Source organism: Zonotrichia albicollis, chromosome 8 (genome assembly GCF_047830755.1).
Source record: "Zonotrichia albicollis isolate bZonAlb1 chromosome 8, bZonAlb1.hap1, whole genome shotgun sequence".
Lineage (NCBI taxonomy): Eukaryota > Metazoa > Chordata > Aves > Passeriformes > Passerellidae > Zonotrichia > Zonotrichia albicollis.
In genome coordinates this window covers 12,581,603-12,596,940 of record NC_133826.1, presented here as the reverse complement: position 1 = coordinate 12,596,940, position 15,338 = coordinate 12,581,603, and the positions used below count along the sequence as shown (strand labels likewise).

The 15,338-nt window shown below is 37.0% G+C and overlaps 1 protein-coding gene across 2 annotated transcripts in view; it reads left to right on the top strand.

Annotated features, from left to right (window-relative positions):
- Positions 1-15,338, top strand: part of ADGRL4 (adhesion G protein-coupled receptor L4) — a 72,368-nt gene that overhangs the window by 41,453 nt on the left and 15,577 nt on the right. Inside the window, exons 4-13 of one of the 2 annotated variants that reach the window (XM_005482144.4) lie at positions 1,973-2,128; positions 2,635-2,705; positions 4,391-4,564; positions 4,653-4,836; positions 6,540-6,656; positions 7,768-7,961; positions 9,211-9,378; positions 10,890-11,093; positions 12,088-12,308; positions 12,403-12,469. In XM_005482144.4, the coding sequence (XP_005482201.2) occupies positions 1,973-2,128; positions 2,635-2,705; positions 4,391-4,564; positions 4,653-4,836; positions 6,540-6,656; positions 7,768-7,961; positions 9,211-9,378; positions 10,890-11,093; positions 12,088-12,308; positions 12,403-12,469 (1,556 nt within the window). The remainder of the gene's footprint in view (positions 1-1,972; positions 2,129-2,634; positions 2,706-4,390; positions 4,565-4,652; positions 4,837-6,539; positions 6,657-7,767; positions 7,962-9,210; positions 9,379-10,889; positions 11,094-12,087; positions 12,309-12,402; positions 12,470-15,338) is intronic. The other variant, XM_074546003.1, reaches the window with a different exon arrangement.

The window sequence follows — 15,338 nt, the reverse complement described above, 5'->3', positions numbered from 1 at the left end:
ACAACAAGGCACTGACAGACACTCACTTGTTTCAAGCAGAGCTTTATAATTTACTGATGTGAGAGGTTATTTAAATGCCAAGAGTAAGAACTTTAGCCTTGTGTCTTTAAATGACAGCATTTAATTACGAGGTATCCTGTGTGTAGCACTACATCATGCTATTTTCCTTCCCTTTTGCCAGATTGGTTCATGTACAATGTGGTTAGCTCCATAACTATGAATACTGAGGTCACAGAAACCACACAAATACTCATAATGCAAAACTCAGCTCCTTAAAGAGAAACATTAGCAGTTTTGGACATTAAATATGGAAATAAACTATTGCCCTAATGCAGAAAATCATCATTTAACTTCCTGCTTTAAACTTCCATGCTGGCCCCAGGCCATTTAAACACAGAGTTTTCTTGGTGGCTCTCCCTGCAGGGCAGTGGTGGCTGTGCTGTGGAGGGCAAATGCATCTCCAGTCCCCCATCTCCTTCCTGTCTGTGCAGGAGTCTGAATGGTTTTCCTGAAGCTTCTGAGCTTCAGGCTCAAAACACAGCATATCAGGTTCAAATCAGAGCATTGGCTCATTAGGAAAAAGAGATATATGAAAGTAAGGTGGGATTTCAGTCTTAAATTCCAGGGAGACCTCTGTCCAAATAGACAGATGGCCCTCAAGTATTCTTCATGTATTTTTTTTGCATTCCCTCTATATATCCATATGCTTGCAGTTTATCTTTCCATTTTTCAATAATATTATTTCACATGTATTGTTGCTTCATTTCATGCTCCATTTTGAAGCCCACCAAGATTCTTGTATCAAAAGCAGAGTGTGAATCTAGTAGAAACTAGATATGCTAATAGTGTATTTCCAGCCACCCCCATAATCTGCTTTCTGCTTGTCTGTTTTTAACATAGCCTCTGGCTGAGCAGAGGCTGCCTATCAATTCAGATAGCTCTTCTTTTCCACTGATCAATTAACCATTTCTCTTTTTTCACCAATTTCTTCCCAAAACTAAGCATCATACCAGTTCTTGACTGGAGTTGCCGTCCTCTCTCCTCCATTCCCTGCACTGCCTTCACTTTCCTTCAGCCTTTACTTAAACCCACTCATGTACCACTTCATTTTTCAGATATACCTGTTCCAAAGCTCTTCATGTTTTTCTCCTTTCCAGCACAGCACTTCACAGTCCATTACTTCATTCTCCAGAATTATTTGGTCTAGTTCCCAGTTTGCTTTCTCCATTGAGTTATTTGATCTTTATCCTTAGCCAGCCAAATAATGCAAAATAATCACTCCTCCAGCCAGGGATTTAGTACCCAGCTCTCCCAAACTGATCAATTCATGGATTCCCTTACTGGAATTCATTGGTTTTAGTCTTGGACTATGCCCCTCCCAGTTACTGAACTTGTCTACCTAATGGCAATTTATTTAGAAGCAAAGAGACATTTTAGGCAAATGTAATTTAAATGTGGATTAAAAAAAATAGAAAAGGATATGCCAAGCACTTTAAAGGGCACAGAGTTTAATTCTTAGATTAACAAGATGGACAGAGTGAGCTTTTGCAGTGTCTTTTTAAAGCTGCAACTTAAAAGACAAGTCTGCAGGGTCTTTTTCTTTTTCTAACTGAGCAGAGAAAATCTATTTAGTCTAATCTCTGAAAAATGGATTTCAGATGATTTGCATCGTGCCAACCATTTTGTTATGATAGAATTAATATGGTTTTAAAACACGAGCAGTGTAGTATTATAGAGCAATAAAAGTGGTGGTATAAAAATATGATCAATTATGATTTATCCTTCTAATCCTTAAGTATTATAATTGGCAGGGGTTTTGCCATTGAGATTGTGGGTTTAGTTGTTGCTTTTTTTTATTACATGAAATTTTATTATGAAACTGCTTGTAGTGTGCAGGGCTATTATCAACAAAGCAGCAAGGTGTTATTCTGTACATACTTAATAAAAATTCAATTTCTCACAATATTTGCAGATGTAGATGAGTGCAGCAATGAAGGAAGCGTTGCCTGTGGAGATCATGCAAAATGTGAAAATGTGGATGGAGGGTTTAGCTGCTCCTGTAAGGAAGGTTATCAACCATCCACAGGAAAATTGCAGTTTAAGCCAAATGATGGCACTTCCTGCCAAGGTACATGATATTATAAAGGTTTATGTGTTATTATAGAGATACATCTTCTGGGAAACCCACCAGTGCCTATTTATCTTCAGTTAGATTAATCAGCAAGACATGAAAAAGAGGCCAGGCTGTGGCATCTACAATTCCTGTGAATAGAATAATTTTGTAAATGTATTTTTGCTAAACAGTGTGATGAGATCCATCTGAAATAATGGTTACCTCCTCACAGTTGTCAGATCTGTAAATTTGAACTCTCTCTGCCCCACCTGTGGAAGTCCCATAAAAGGGACCAAATTCTCCACCTGAATATAAGAGCTCATTCCAATTCAATGCTATAATTTTGGCCGAGATAAAGTCTTTGTAATTGTAGTCTGAGAATGGAATGCTGTGTTTTATGTGCATAAATTCAGAATGCTGGTGGTGTGGGGAATGACCTAGACAAGAGCTTTTGCAATTATTATGTATTGAATATTGATTGAACTGCAATGTATAATTAGTTTCCCTTTTTGTTTTTACAGAAAATCCAAGGGCCAAGTGTGAGTTATTCAAAGACTGTATAGCTGAACATATTAATAGAACTTTAGCCAGGGTAAGTAGCACTGGTTTGTAGATTAATTTTCAAATCCTTTAATTGTTTCTGTTTGAAACTGCTATTTCAATTATAATAGTTCTTAAACAGTTTTTAACAAAGGCTTGAAGCATACAATTGAACTTAAGCATGTTGACAGAAGGCTTTTTAATAATTTCAAATTATTTGAACTGGGTTGTATGTTCTACTCATGATAATAACTTGCTGGGAATCTGCGTGTTCTCTTTCCAGCAAAGTGAGTCATGATGCATGAAAAATTCAGAAGTGTGGTAATCACTCAGCTGTTTCTGTAATTTCTGGAGTTACACACTGCTGCATTTACTGATGTGCAATTATTTGCTTGTTCAGAAGGAAGGCAAGATAGCTTACAAAAGTAATGTCAACAAGTGACTAAATAGAAAAGGGAGCCATAGCATCTTGGTATGCGGGTTTATTTACTCCTCACAGGAGAGTGGGTAAAGTGATACAGGATTTTTAAAAACAAATACTCTGCGACCAGAGTATTTTTCACCAGAATTTTTTTTCCACCAGAAACAGCAAATCCTGAAGCTAATTAAAAATATATTAATGAATGCACTATCCGTTACACAGTATTGTCTAATTTTAAAGGATAAATGAAGCATAAGCATAAATAAATAAAAAACAATTGTATATGTTTGCATTTGATATTAAGCAATTTGATTCAGTTACTGGATTCAAAAAATATTATTTTAAAGGATTGTATTAACCTAGTATTACATATATGTAGTGTTAACATAGTTTTTATCTTTGCCTGCAATGTAATGCATCATATCAAATATAATACCTTGAGTGCAAAGGCATGGTAAATGTTACAGCAGAATCTTAAAGTGAGATTTTTTTTTAAAGATATACTCAAACTAAACTTAAATTAATAATTAAAAATACTTTATTGTAATTAACTGTCAGATTTTTAGCCTGTTTTTTAGTTCTGTTCAGTTACAGTCAAAGACAAAGCAAGCCCCATAAAAGCTGTTCAACAGCAGAGAGTGGAGATCATACAAAATCAGATGTTGGGTGCTTTAATAATTAGATTCCAGAATTGTGAAATAAGAATTCTTCTCTTGTTCAGCCATGAGACTGAAATGTGGAAGGTTAACCTTCATCTCACACTCTCCTGCCTATATTTTAAACTAGCTGTTTTATGTAAGTGCATTTAGCAGTTTATAAGTTGAAGCACTGAAGGAGAAATAGGCAGTACAGTTCACTCAACTATATGCTTTATAATTTGCATTTGAGAAAAAACAACTAAAAAAATATAAATACTTCCCATCTGTTCCCACCTCTTCAGTTAAATTTTAAAAGAAAAGTCAATAGATTCATATAGAAGCAGAATAATCATATCATTGATATTTAATTTTTTTTGCAGAATATTTACTAGTTCAGTTTAGATTATCAGGATAAATAGAACTTAGCTGCTGTAGGGAAAAAATGTGCAATAATACTGCACCATTTTTTTAATTGTGGCTGTTTGTGAGGGTTATAACTAGACATGTGTAATATCAATAATTTATAGGTCAACATGTTGATTGGGTAGGAGTGTTTATTCACAAGTGTCTTATAAACCAGTATGTTAATTAACAGAAATCAGTCTATTGGGTTCATTTTCACATGCAGAAATATGGCTTTAATTGTTTCATTAAGATATGAATTCTGGCATTTTTCAGATTAGTCATTTAAAAACACCTCTGGAGAAGCTGCAAGAAATTAATAAAAATACTTTGGGACCCATTTTACCTGTAGAAGTGATTTCATATGTTGAAGCACTGTCCCATTCACCGTGGAGCACCATGAGTGACCCCGTCTCTGACAGTGAAGCCCTCCAGAACACCACCATTAACGTGAGTGGATCAAGCCTTGGAGCTGTGGGGTTTGTTCTTATTCCAAAGATAGCCTGTGACTCTTCTCAAACACATGTTTTACTTACAGGTTTTGGTCAACACTGTGAACAATTTTTTACAAAAAGACAAAATTACAGCCTGGGAAGCTCTGCCTGTAGATAACCAAAGGAGGAGCCTGACCAAGCTGCTGCACACTGCAGAGCAGGCAACACTTCTCATGTCACAGAGCTTCAAAAGGACAGCCCAGCTGGATGCTAATGCAAGTGACATAGGTAAGATAAAGAAAATTATTCTAAGGTATACTTCAGATGTGGATTAAACTGAGGAGTGTTTCAGCCCAATTATAAAGATTAGAAATGGTGTTATGTGAAAGAAACAGGTGTTAATTTGTATGATTTTTGTAACTAACACCTGACTTTCAGTGTAGGTATCATAATTTTCAAAGACTAAACCTTTGAGTCCGGAGCAAAAAAATAAATTGAGAGACTGAAGGAACTTGTTTTCATATTCTCTTTAAATCTCTCATTATGGCCATATTCACACAGTCTAGATTCATTTTATAAGCACAAAATTATCTATGCATCTTATGTGTATAAAAAACGCCAGTGGAACAAAATTTGGACTTACCTTCTACAGATTTTTTTGACTCTTTTTGGTTCAGTGTAGTTCTTAAAAATGAACTTGGAATAAGGATTGTACCTAGTGAGTTTAATCTTGAGTGGCATAATCTCAACAGGAATTTCTCACTTTAAGAGTAATTCCCCAGGAGGAGAATTGGTTAGTCTCAACTGCGCCATTTTGTTCACCTACCTTCTCTACCCTGTGTGCTGCTGTCTTCCCACCAATACCTGCTGATTTTGCTGTGGGAATAAGAGTTTCACCATTCCTTCTACTGAGAGCAGAGTAAGGCTGACCTTGAAAGGTTAATGATTGTATTCCTTGGTTTTGTTCTAAAATTATAAACTGAATGAGCCCATTTCCAAATTGGACCTAAACACTAAAATTTGTTGTTACTGTTTTTCAGCATGAATACATTTTTCACAGGTCTCATATTCGCCAGACACAACTATTTTAGGTTAAGACCTACAACATCACCCTCTCTCTCCACTGCTTTTTTTGGTGTAAGCTCTTGAACTATGAGCTTTACAAAACTCCAGCCAAAGAAAACAATTTCTTATGCCCTTACAAACATTTTCTGACAGCTGGTCTATTGAATAGCTCATATTATTTTTGTGTGCTGTGCTATAAGCAATGCAGATGGTCTAGCTTAGTGATATTCCTCCATCAGTCAAGTTTTAGATTTGTTTTGTTTCATTTTGTTTTGCTTTACTTTGTTTTGTTTTTTAAAAAAGCCCTATTGACTTCTTTTTATTCCCATCCTGGGTGATTGAACCTCAGCGCCGTAATGAAGCAAGTAAAGAGCTCAATAGTCTCTAATGTAGTTTTTGTCCTAAGGGGTGATGTTTGCTTGTTTGCTTTTTGACAAGACACATCATTAGTTCATGGTGCAATGTGTATTTGGTAGCGTGGATGGATAGCCATAAAATATATACTTTTCAAAAGTTGGCTTTTATCAAATGTTATTATTCAGTGGAGAATTTTGTGCTTTCCTTTTTATAATTGTGATTTGTAGCCCCTTTCAGAAATACATTTTTAATAAAGCAATAGCTCTTCCTAAAGTAACCTACATTGTTTTTCCAGTACCTAATTTAAGGCAAGGTAAATAAGAGACTATATTTTTCACAGAAAGAGTAAAAAGTGTGAGAGCAAAATGTATGCATGAAAATTAAAAAAAATAGATGTTTAAACAAACGTGTTATATTCATGACATTTTTCTTGAAATATTTTGCACAAGGATAGAGTCTTAAAATTCAAAGTAATTATGCAATCCAGTAGGACACTTACTAACCCAACTCTAAATTATGGCAGGCCGTAATGGAGCTGTGATTTGTACAGTATTTTTCTTGTTTTACAGCACTCAAGGTTTTTGCTTTTGATTCACACCACATGAAACACATCCACCCTCATGTATACACAGGGGGAGATTACGTAAAGATCTCTCCAAAGAAGAGAAAGGAACCTCATCCAAATGGTAAGAAACAAAGGTTGGAGAGTAGGTGGGTTAATAAACACCTTAGACAGATTTTTACCCACTAGAAAACAGCCAAATGTGCAGTTTACCAAGGCTGAACTTCCCCACTGCTAACTACAGAGAAGACAAGATATTTTTGTCACCCTTTCTCCTTGATTATCTCAAGACTGATATTTCTAACATATCCAGTGGCACAGTGTCCAATGAGCTTTCACACTGGGCATTGCTACTACAGACCCGAGCTTTTATCCTTTTCTCAGCCATAGATCTGCTGTGTGACTTTGAGCCAGCCCCCTCAACTCTCTGTGCTACTTCTCCTTCAAAATTTGGTGCATTTTTCAGTTCAGAGAGTAGCTCACTGGGGCAAGAACTTTAGTGTAATCTTTAGTACCAAACCAGCAGGACCCAGATATAGCTTGTAGTTCAGAGTTATACAGAAAGGGCTTGCAACTACTGTTGCCACTAAATATAAATGCATACCATTAAATATAAATACATGTGTTTAAACAGGTATGGACTCATACCACATAATTTAATAAACATGGAAAAGATTTTTTTAAATCTTCATCTTCCACCTAATCTGTATCTCGAATCATATGAGTATCTAAAAATGTGGTTTCTTGTGGCACCAGGGAGAAAGTCTCCACATTTTTTAAGATCAGCATTGAACCCTAAAATATCTTTTTCTTTTTCCCATCCTGGGTCCAATGTAATGGAAGTCAAAGCAAGCTAGGTGCTTCAGAAAAGTCCAGTATTTACTTCAAGTCAGAGACATTTCAGTTAATAGGAGTTGACACCACATGTGTAACCAGTTGCAGAACAGCAGCAAGCATACATTACTCTAGGAAAAATACATATGGATATATCTAATTAGTATTGCCGGTGTGAACACACGTTTTTACTTCCAATGCCAGTTACATTGTTTTAAATAAAGCTATATTTCATTGTCTCTAAAACATTTTTATAAGTATTCCACAAAGACTCCATCTGTTTTGCATATTTTATGCAATAGCAGCAATAATGTCTATTGTTTATTGTTTCCTTAATGCCTTCAATTTTGTTCTTCCATAAAACGCCCCAAACTCCTAACCCTGGTGTGTTTGATTGATAGGCACTGTGGCAGTTGTCTTTCTGCGGTACAGCAACATCGGCTCTCTGCTTTCCTCGCCCAAAAACCTCTCCTCCAAAGACCCTTCCGAGCTGAGACAGACAGTGAGCTCTGCAGTTATAGCTGTTGCAATTAGCTCAAATCCACCCACGCTTTATGAGCTCGAGAAAATAACATTTACCTTAAAGTATGTCAAGGTAAGGAGGCTTTTTATTATCAGCTTCAAGTAAAACAAAGCATTAGCCAATCATTTTATGTGATGTAAGCATACCTGCAGCATATGATTAACTAAGACATAATTCTGTTGTTTGCTGATGTGAAGTTATACTTTATGACTCCAATAAGATTAATCTCAAATGTGACATCCTAAGTGCAATATGAGGAAAATTGCTATGGGGCTTAAGCAAGGGCAATGATGCCATCTTTGCTGGGTTGTAGTATGGATAAACTGTATATGTCTGAACCAGAGAATATTACAGGATATTGATTGTTCTGTATTTAGGTGGGTTTTCTTTCTGAAAGTTTATCAGAGAGTTAAGCATGTATACTAAAGAAAGGGGGAAGTAATGCGTCAAGGTTAAGGCAAAAAAGGTAACCTGGAATTAGGGGGTAACAGCAGAACCTATAGTTTTGGAGTTTTGTTATTTCTGAAATCTGAACACCTTTAATTAAAACTGAGAAGTTTACTTCCAGCAAATACAGATTTTTGCTGGCTTGAATCATATGTGAAAAATCACCTTACATGGCACAAAGAATCATCAGAAACATAAGAAAGCAATTCTGTAGAGGTGAGCAATGGAACAAGATGCTAACCTTGGTTACACAGCTTTTAAATTTGTTTCTTCCCTTCTGAGTTAGAAATCACCTTTATATAAATTTGCATGTATTTATAAAGCCTACATTACAGGGGAGACTTAGTCTTTGACTAGATTTAGTAAGCACTCACTGTACTAAATAATGCTAATAGTCTTCCTCATCACTGTTGTGTAGCAGGTGATATAGCAGGTGTGATATGACCCTGGCTTTATCCCAGATTGCTTTGTAAAATGCATGGAATAAGTCTCAGTTTTTGAACTGCTCATTTGGAATGGATAAGCAATGTGGCTGTAACCTTGGAGTCTACTCCATGTTCAGCAGGTGCAAGCATATATATAACAATGTTTTCAATAGGTAAAAATTCCAACATCTTTGCAGGTGCCAGCGGGGTTCAGTAATCTGATTAGACTACATGTTTGGTGGGGTTTTAGCTGTGTGAATAAATTGCTTCCATCCCCAGCCACATTTTAATTGCTTGGAATAGGCCTTGCAGAATGTGTTTTTTGTTTCCCAACCTTCCAATGATAACAAGCATTTTTTAATGAATTGTGCGGTCTAGCGTAAGAAAGGTCTCTTGATGGGAAATATCCTGCCTTTTGCCATCAGCAGAACATCTTGTTTCTGTTCCAGACTGCAGATAAAGACATTAAATGTGCATTTTGGAACTACTCAGACACAATGAATGGCAACTGGGCTACAGAAGGCTGTGAGCTGACACATTCCAACTCCACTCATATCTCATGCAAATGTAATCATCTGACTCATTTTGCTGTTTTGATGTCCTCAGGTGGCTCCGTTGTAAGTGCTATTTTAATTTAGTGTTTTACCTGATACTTTATTCTGTTTTCTTTCCTTGTGTTTTTATTTTAGTGCAACCTGCATACTCACCCCCCTTTAGGTTGTCTCTCGGTTTTGTTCAGCAAACACACAATTTATTGTGCACAAAGCAAACAAAATTCCTCCCATATGTGTTTGAATTTCCTTATGTCCTTTCTGCAGTATTACAGAGCAGTGATGCAGCAAAGTATCTTGTTCCAAAAACACAGTCTGTTGTGCTTATTTTTGGAGCATTGCATTTCATTTTACATCTCACTTTAATACTGCTGTGGGATTTATCTGCCATTCATTGGTGGTCAGTAACCATATGGCCCTGAATTTCTGTCTCTCAAAACTTTGCCACCCATTTGTCTAACCTTGGCATCTAAAAATCTGCTTTAAATTCTCTCTGAAGAGTTTGCAGCAGCATAACCATTCTGAAGTTTATGGCTATTAAACATGGGCACTCCCAACCAGCACAAAATTGGGAGGATGGCCATTCAATTTATATCCTTCTTACATTAAGAAGCTCCATAGATTTCCAGGGTCTCAGTGGAGATCTGCAGGAGCTCAGGTCCTGCCTCAGGAGGCAGCTTTATAAGGTATCAGAACTGACAGCAAGCAGAATATTAGCATGAATATACTGTATTGAGACAGTTCTCTCACACTGTGAATTTCATGCTGATAGAGGCTGTTTCCTGGTTGCTAAATAGCATCCTAAGTCTTCAGTTGAAATTTAAAACCTTTGCAGGTACCTATATAGTTATTTTGAAAAGAAAGGCTGGGAGGTGAAGAATCTCTCATCCTTTATTTAGCAAAAAAAAATACTGGGATATATTTTATGGTCAGCTGAATACCATCCTTTTGCTGATGTACAGTCATGTATTTCAGAGTTTCTTTGTTCAAATAGCAAACAGCAAAAGAAATTGTATTCTTATACAGAAAATATTCACGTCCAGTATTGAAGTATCTTGTGTTTCTCAGGAGAAAGTTCATGTTCTGGAATAGCATTTGCTTGAAGTGATTGTTATTTCAGAGTCTTGTTTTGATCATGTTGCAAATTCAGTAAGACAGTAATTCAGTTTTGCTTATCTAAGTCACTGCTGTGATAAGTTCTTTTATATTAGAAAATATTTGTGTCATATTAATAGATGTCCTACTGCCAGTGTGTTTGTCATTCACTGAAATGATCTGATTTTGAAAATCTTATTAGGAGATACTGATGTTAATAAAAAGTTTCGTTAAGAAATATCAGAAAATGCAAGAGCAGGAATATATACAGTTTATTACTAATTTCCCCTAGAATTATATCTGTCTCACAAAAACCCAACACTTTTTAGATTATCCAAAGTGTATATTTCCAGTGAAACTCTACAAACAGTTTTGATTAATATTTTGTAGAAGAGAAGAAAAGAGCTGTATTATGGAATGAGGTCTTTCTTGAGATGTTACAAAGCTGTTCTTTTAAATACTATATTATAATTTTCCCCCAGGGTGTTACAAATTATAGCATTCTTACAAGAATCACTCAGCTAGGAATAATTATTTCGTTGATTTGCCTCTCCATGTGCATTTTCACCTTCTGGTTCTTCAGTGAAATTCAAAGCACTAGAACGACAATTCACAAAAACCTCTGCTGCAGCCTTTTCCTGGCAGAACTTATTTTTCTGATTGGAATTAATATGAACAATAATAAGGTGGGTAGTTTTCACTTGTGCCTTGATTTTGTATTGCAAAATAAATATACAGTATAAGATAAGATCTTCCTTCCACTCCCCACACTTCCTACCTACAATAGTGACCCTGCCTTCCCAGTACAGTAACAGGAAATACAAAATGGTCATTTAAAGAGGCAGGGCCTTCATCTGAGCTGGTGTGTATTGACTTTGCTCCATGGATTTCACTTAAAATTTGTCACCTTTACTGAGAATGAGATCTCAATGTGTTTAGCATTTTCATTTCACTTAGGATGCTGTATAAAGCCACGTTGGTGGCCCCCAGGTTAACAGTGTTCTCTGAAATCAGGCCAGAGCTGCAATCCCAAGCTGACATCTGAGATATTGAACCGTTAGCTGGAGGACCACATGTGAGGTCTTGACCTGTTCCTTTTGCTTTTCAGAAAGCTGGGGGGTTGATTTTTGCATCTCAGATTAGTTTCAAGAAATAAAATTATGCATAAATTATCAAAATATCCTACTATAAGTAGCTGAATAGGATTTAAAATCACTTGAAAAAATACAAGCTGCTATCCCTGAGGTAACACTCCAGCATTGATGGATTGAAAAATATCATTTTACAAACACTTTGTATAACAACAGATATTTCAGAAATAATTCCTTGTGATTCCTAATTACAATGTTATCAAAATAATAAAAATTAACTTCCTGTAGAACAAGCCTATATACTACTCAATTATAACAATAGGATCAAATTAGTCAAACCACCTATGGGAAGACAGAAACTAATTTTAAAAGTGGAATGAGTCTATTTTACCATTTGCTACAGAAACCACTAATGCGCAAATGTAGAAATGGGTGTAGGCCAAGTTCTTGTTAACCAGCATTACAAATGGGCTGAATCCCCACTTTAGGGTCACTCAGTTGCTCTGCATGTACTGTTATATTATAATATATATTGACAAAAGCCTGTTAATAGGATTGTGACTCCTGCTTTCTCTGGTTGAATTTCTAGCTCTTCTGTTCAATTACTGCTGGACTACTCCATTATTTCCTTCTAGCTGCTTTTGCATGGATGTGCATTGAAGGTATTCACCTCTACCTTATAGTTGTGGGAGTCATCTACAACAAGGGTTTCTTGCACAAGAATTTCTATGTCTTTGGCTATGTCAGCCCAGCTGTGGTTGTTGGAATCTCTGCTGCACTGGGATACAAGTACTATGGCACCACAGAAGTGTAAGTCACTGTTTCTGTGTCCAAATCATCGTACAGACGGAGACAATAATCACAAAAGCACATTTCAAGGCATTTTCTGCTGTTTAATTTTCAGATGTTGGCTCAGCACTAAGAATAACTTTATATGGAGTTTTATAGGACCAGCATGTCTAATAATTCTTGTAAGTATAATTTTAATTTTTTATTGTAGTACATAAAGACAATAATAAAAGGTGTTTAATAATCACCCACCCACTGCCAGCATAGCTGTGAGTGCTAATTATAGGGCAGAATTGACTAATTTAGACCTTTTTATAGTACCTCTAAATTATTTATATGCTGTACATCTAAATACTTTACTAGTCTGAAAAATGAATGTTTGACAAAAAAAGTTCAATATAATATCAGAGGAGTTTTTTCTTACTCTCTTTCCTTTATGCCAATGGTTTGTGAAATTCTGTGAAGCATTTCTGGTTTTTGCAGAGAAGCATCTTTGTATGTCACTGGCATCTCAGCATGGCTCAGCAGGAGGTGTTACACAGACACCATCCTAGCAGACAGATAATCTGGTTTTTCAAATGTTGTGTGACTTAATCTCTTATCAGTGATCGGTCATCTTTGTAAGATTAGACTGTCATCTTTGTGGTTTTATCATTCGCATGTACCCTGTCATCATCAAAGCCATTTTAAACTAAATTGCGACGTCAGAGAAAAGAACCTGCTATTTCACATGGGCAGACAAGTCAAGTATTGATAGCCCTATTTCAGCTGTGAAGAGGGCCTTTTTAATTCCTATTGGAAGTGGTTTCAAACCTGCAAATTTGGCAGGTATTACATGTTCAATTCTGAATCGAGATATTTTTGGTGTCTCAGGAGCATTCCTAAGTGCTATAAAGTTTAAGGAACCATTCTGGCTGTAATGGGGCTGTATTCTGTACGACTGTGTTGACAGTGATAGCTGAGCTAACAGGAGGAGAAGGTGCAATACTGAGGCCTCACAGCACCCACGGTCAAGTCAGTTACAGCTGTGCTCCTTTTTAAGCTATTTGGTACAATGTGGGGATTTGTTAAAAAAAAAAAAAGAGGAAGATCATAACCCATTCAACTTGCTAGTGAAACAGTTTTATGTTTGAAACTATCCATTTCAAAGCTTAATAAAGTATCAGATATAATTCTGGTCAAATTTCACACCAAATTCCCACTGCATATTGGGTACAGCTGGAAACAACAACAATGCAAGGGTATGCCTGCCCATCTCACCCTTGTGGTGAGCACAGCAAATTTGGAGAGGCAAAGCACCCTGACCTCCCTTGGGTCAGTGCTTCTGGGTCAGATAACCCTGGTGTCCAGCAGGTTAATAAGATGAATAAAATCATGGCAAGGCATCGTCCTTTACTAGGAAATTCTTACAATTCTTAGGTTTATGTTTACAATTTCCTATTTCCTCTTTGGACCTTATCTTTCCTTCCATGGAGGCAGCAGGGCTGGGGTTTTGTTGTTATTTCTCTCATTGCTGCTCCTCATTTGCCCTCAAGTAAAGATTTATGCACAGTGATGTATCTCTGTAGGGTTAGCACACGAAAATCGCATTATCAAAACACACAAAATGCCCCAAGAGCAGGCATCTGTAACCTTGTTTTCAGCTCCAGCTGAGCTGTGCCCAGCAGGGATCTCAGGTACACAGCACAGAGGCAGAGCTGGTCTGCAGTGGCTTTGCTGTAAATCTGGCTGGCTGCAGAAGCAAATCCTGCAAGCTGGACTCTCAGGCCTGTAGACATTCTCTGAGCACTCCAGATCTTCCAGCAATCCCTGCAAATTAAAGGAAAAAGGGAGGTGTTAGAAGATGATCCAGGCCTGTATGCCAGCGCAGCCTCCTCCTATGGATGAGGAAAGCAGCCAGACAGTTTGTTTTTCTCTCACTCCTTTGCCTAAGACCTGTAGCTGAACAGCAAAGAGCCCTGTAGTTGTTCAACTACTTTTTGTGTGTTATAGAAGTATTTTGTGCTAATTTGTTTTCACAGCATTTGCATGCTTTCATTTAGCGTCTCTTCATAACAATGTGCTCCTAGATCGTGGGGGGAAAGGCAATCTGCTTTCAGCAAGGTGCTTCAGCAGCTCCAAGGTTTTTTTGAGGGTTTTGACAGCTTGTTTTGACAGCAAAATGAAGCCTGAACTTCAAGAGGGATATTTTCTAAGGGTGTAGGTACCTAGATATTTTGCTCATGCTCCATCCAGGTAATAAACGAAAATATGGAAAACCCTATGAAAATAGGCACTGACACAGGAAGAGGAAGTTGGTGTAAGATGTCTTCTCCGTGGGAAGCACATTGTTGGTGTGGAATGGAACAGTAATTCTGTTTCCATTGTCCAGCCTTCCTGTTGAGAACACTGCATGGGCTCAACATGACAAAGATTTCTCTTTCCAAAATAGTGCCACTCAGGCAGTCCTTTTAATTGCAGGAGCCAATCTTTTCCTAATATTTCCATTCTGCCCACAGCTAATTAAAGAGAAAGAATTAAAAAAATATTGATTAAGAACTCTGACAAGAAAATATCATTTTTGTTCTAGAATAACCAGATAGGGCACTACAACCACCATATTCAAAGCTGAAATATCTGGCAGCTTCAAGTTTACCTTTAATCCTAAACTTCATCTGCTAATAGCATTGAATTTGCAGATTTTCCAAGACAGTTAGGAGACCATGGATACCAATTCTCTGGAGGGCTACTCACCGCAAAATTCTTGCACAAAACCATTAAAATCATTGTCAGGACAAATACCCATGTACCCAAATGGTGGTTTCCCTTTCTGTGAGTGGGACCCAGGAGATTTGTGGTTTGGATTATAGTGTAATACACTTCTGAGACAGCATGTAAATGATGAACAGAACCACTCCTGTACCAATGGTTAGCTGTCTCAGGGCACGTTGTTTCAGACATGTCCTTGGGCTGTAAATCTGTAGTAAAAATGAAGCATAGGGAGCTCAAGTGTTTATCAAGAGTACAAATTAAGTTCTTCTCTGATTGCCTGAGCAGAAACACTACTTCTGA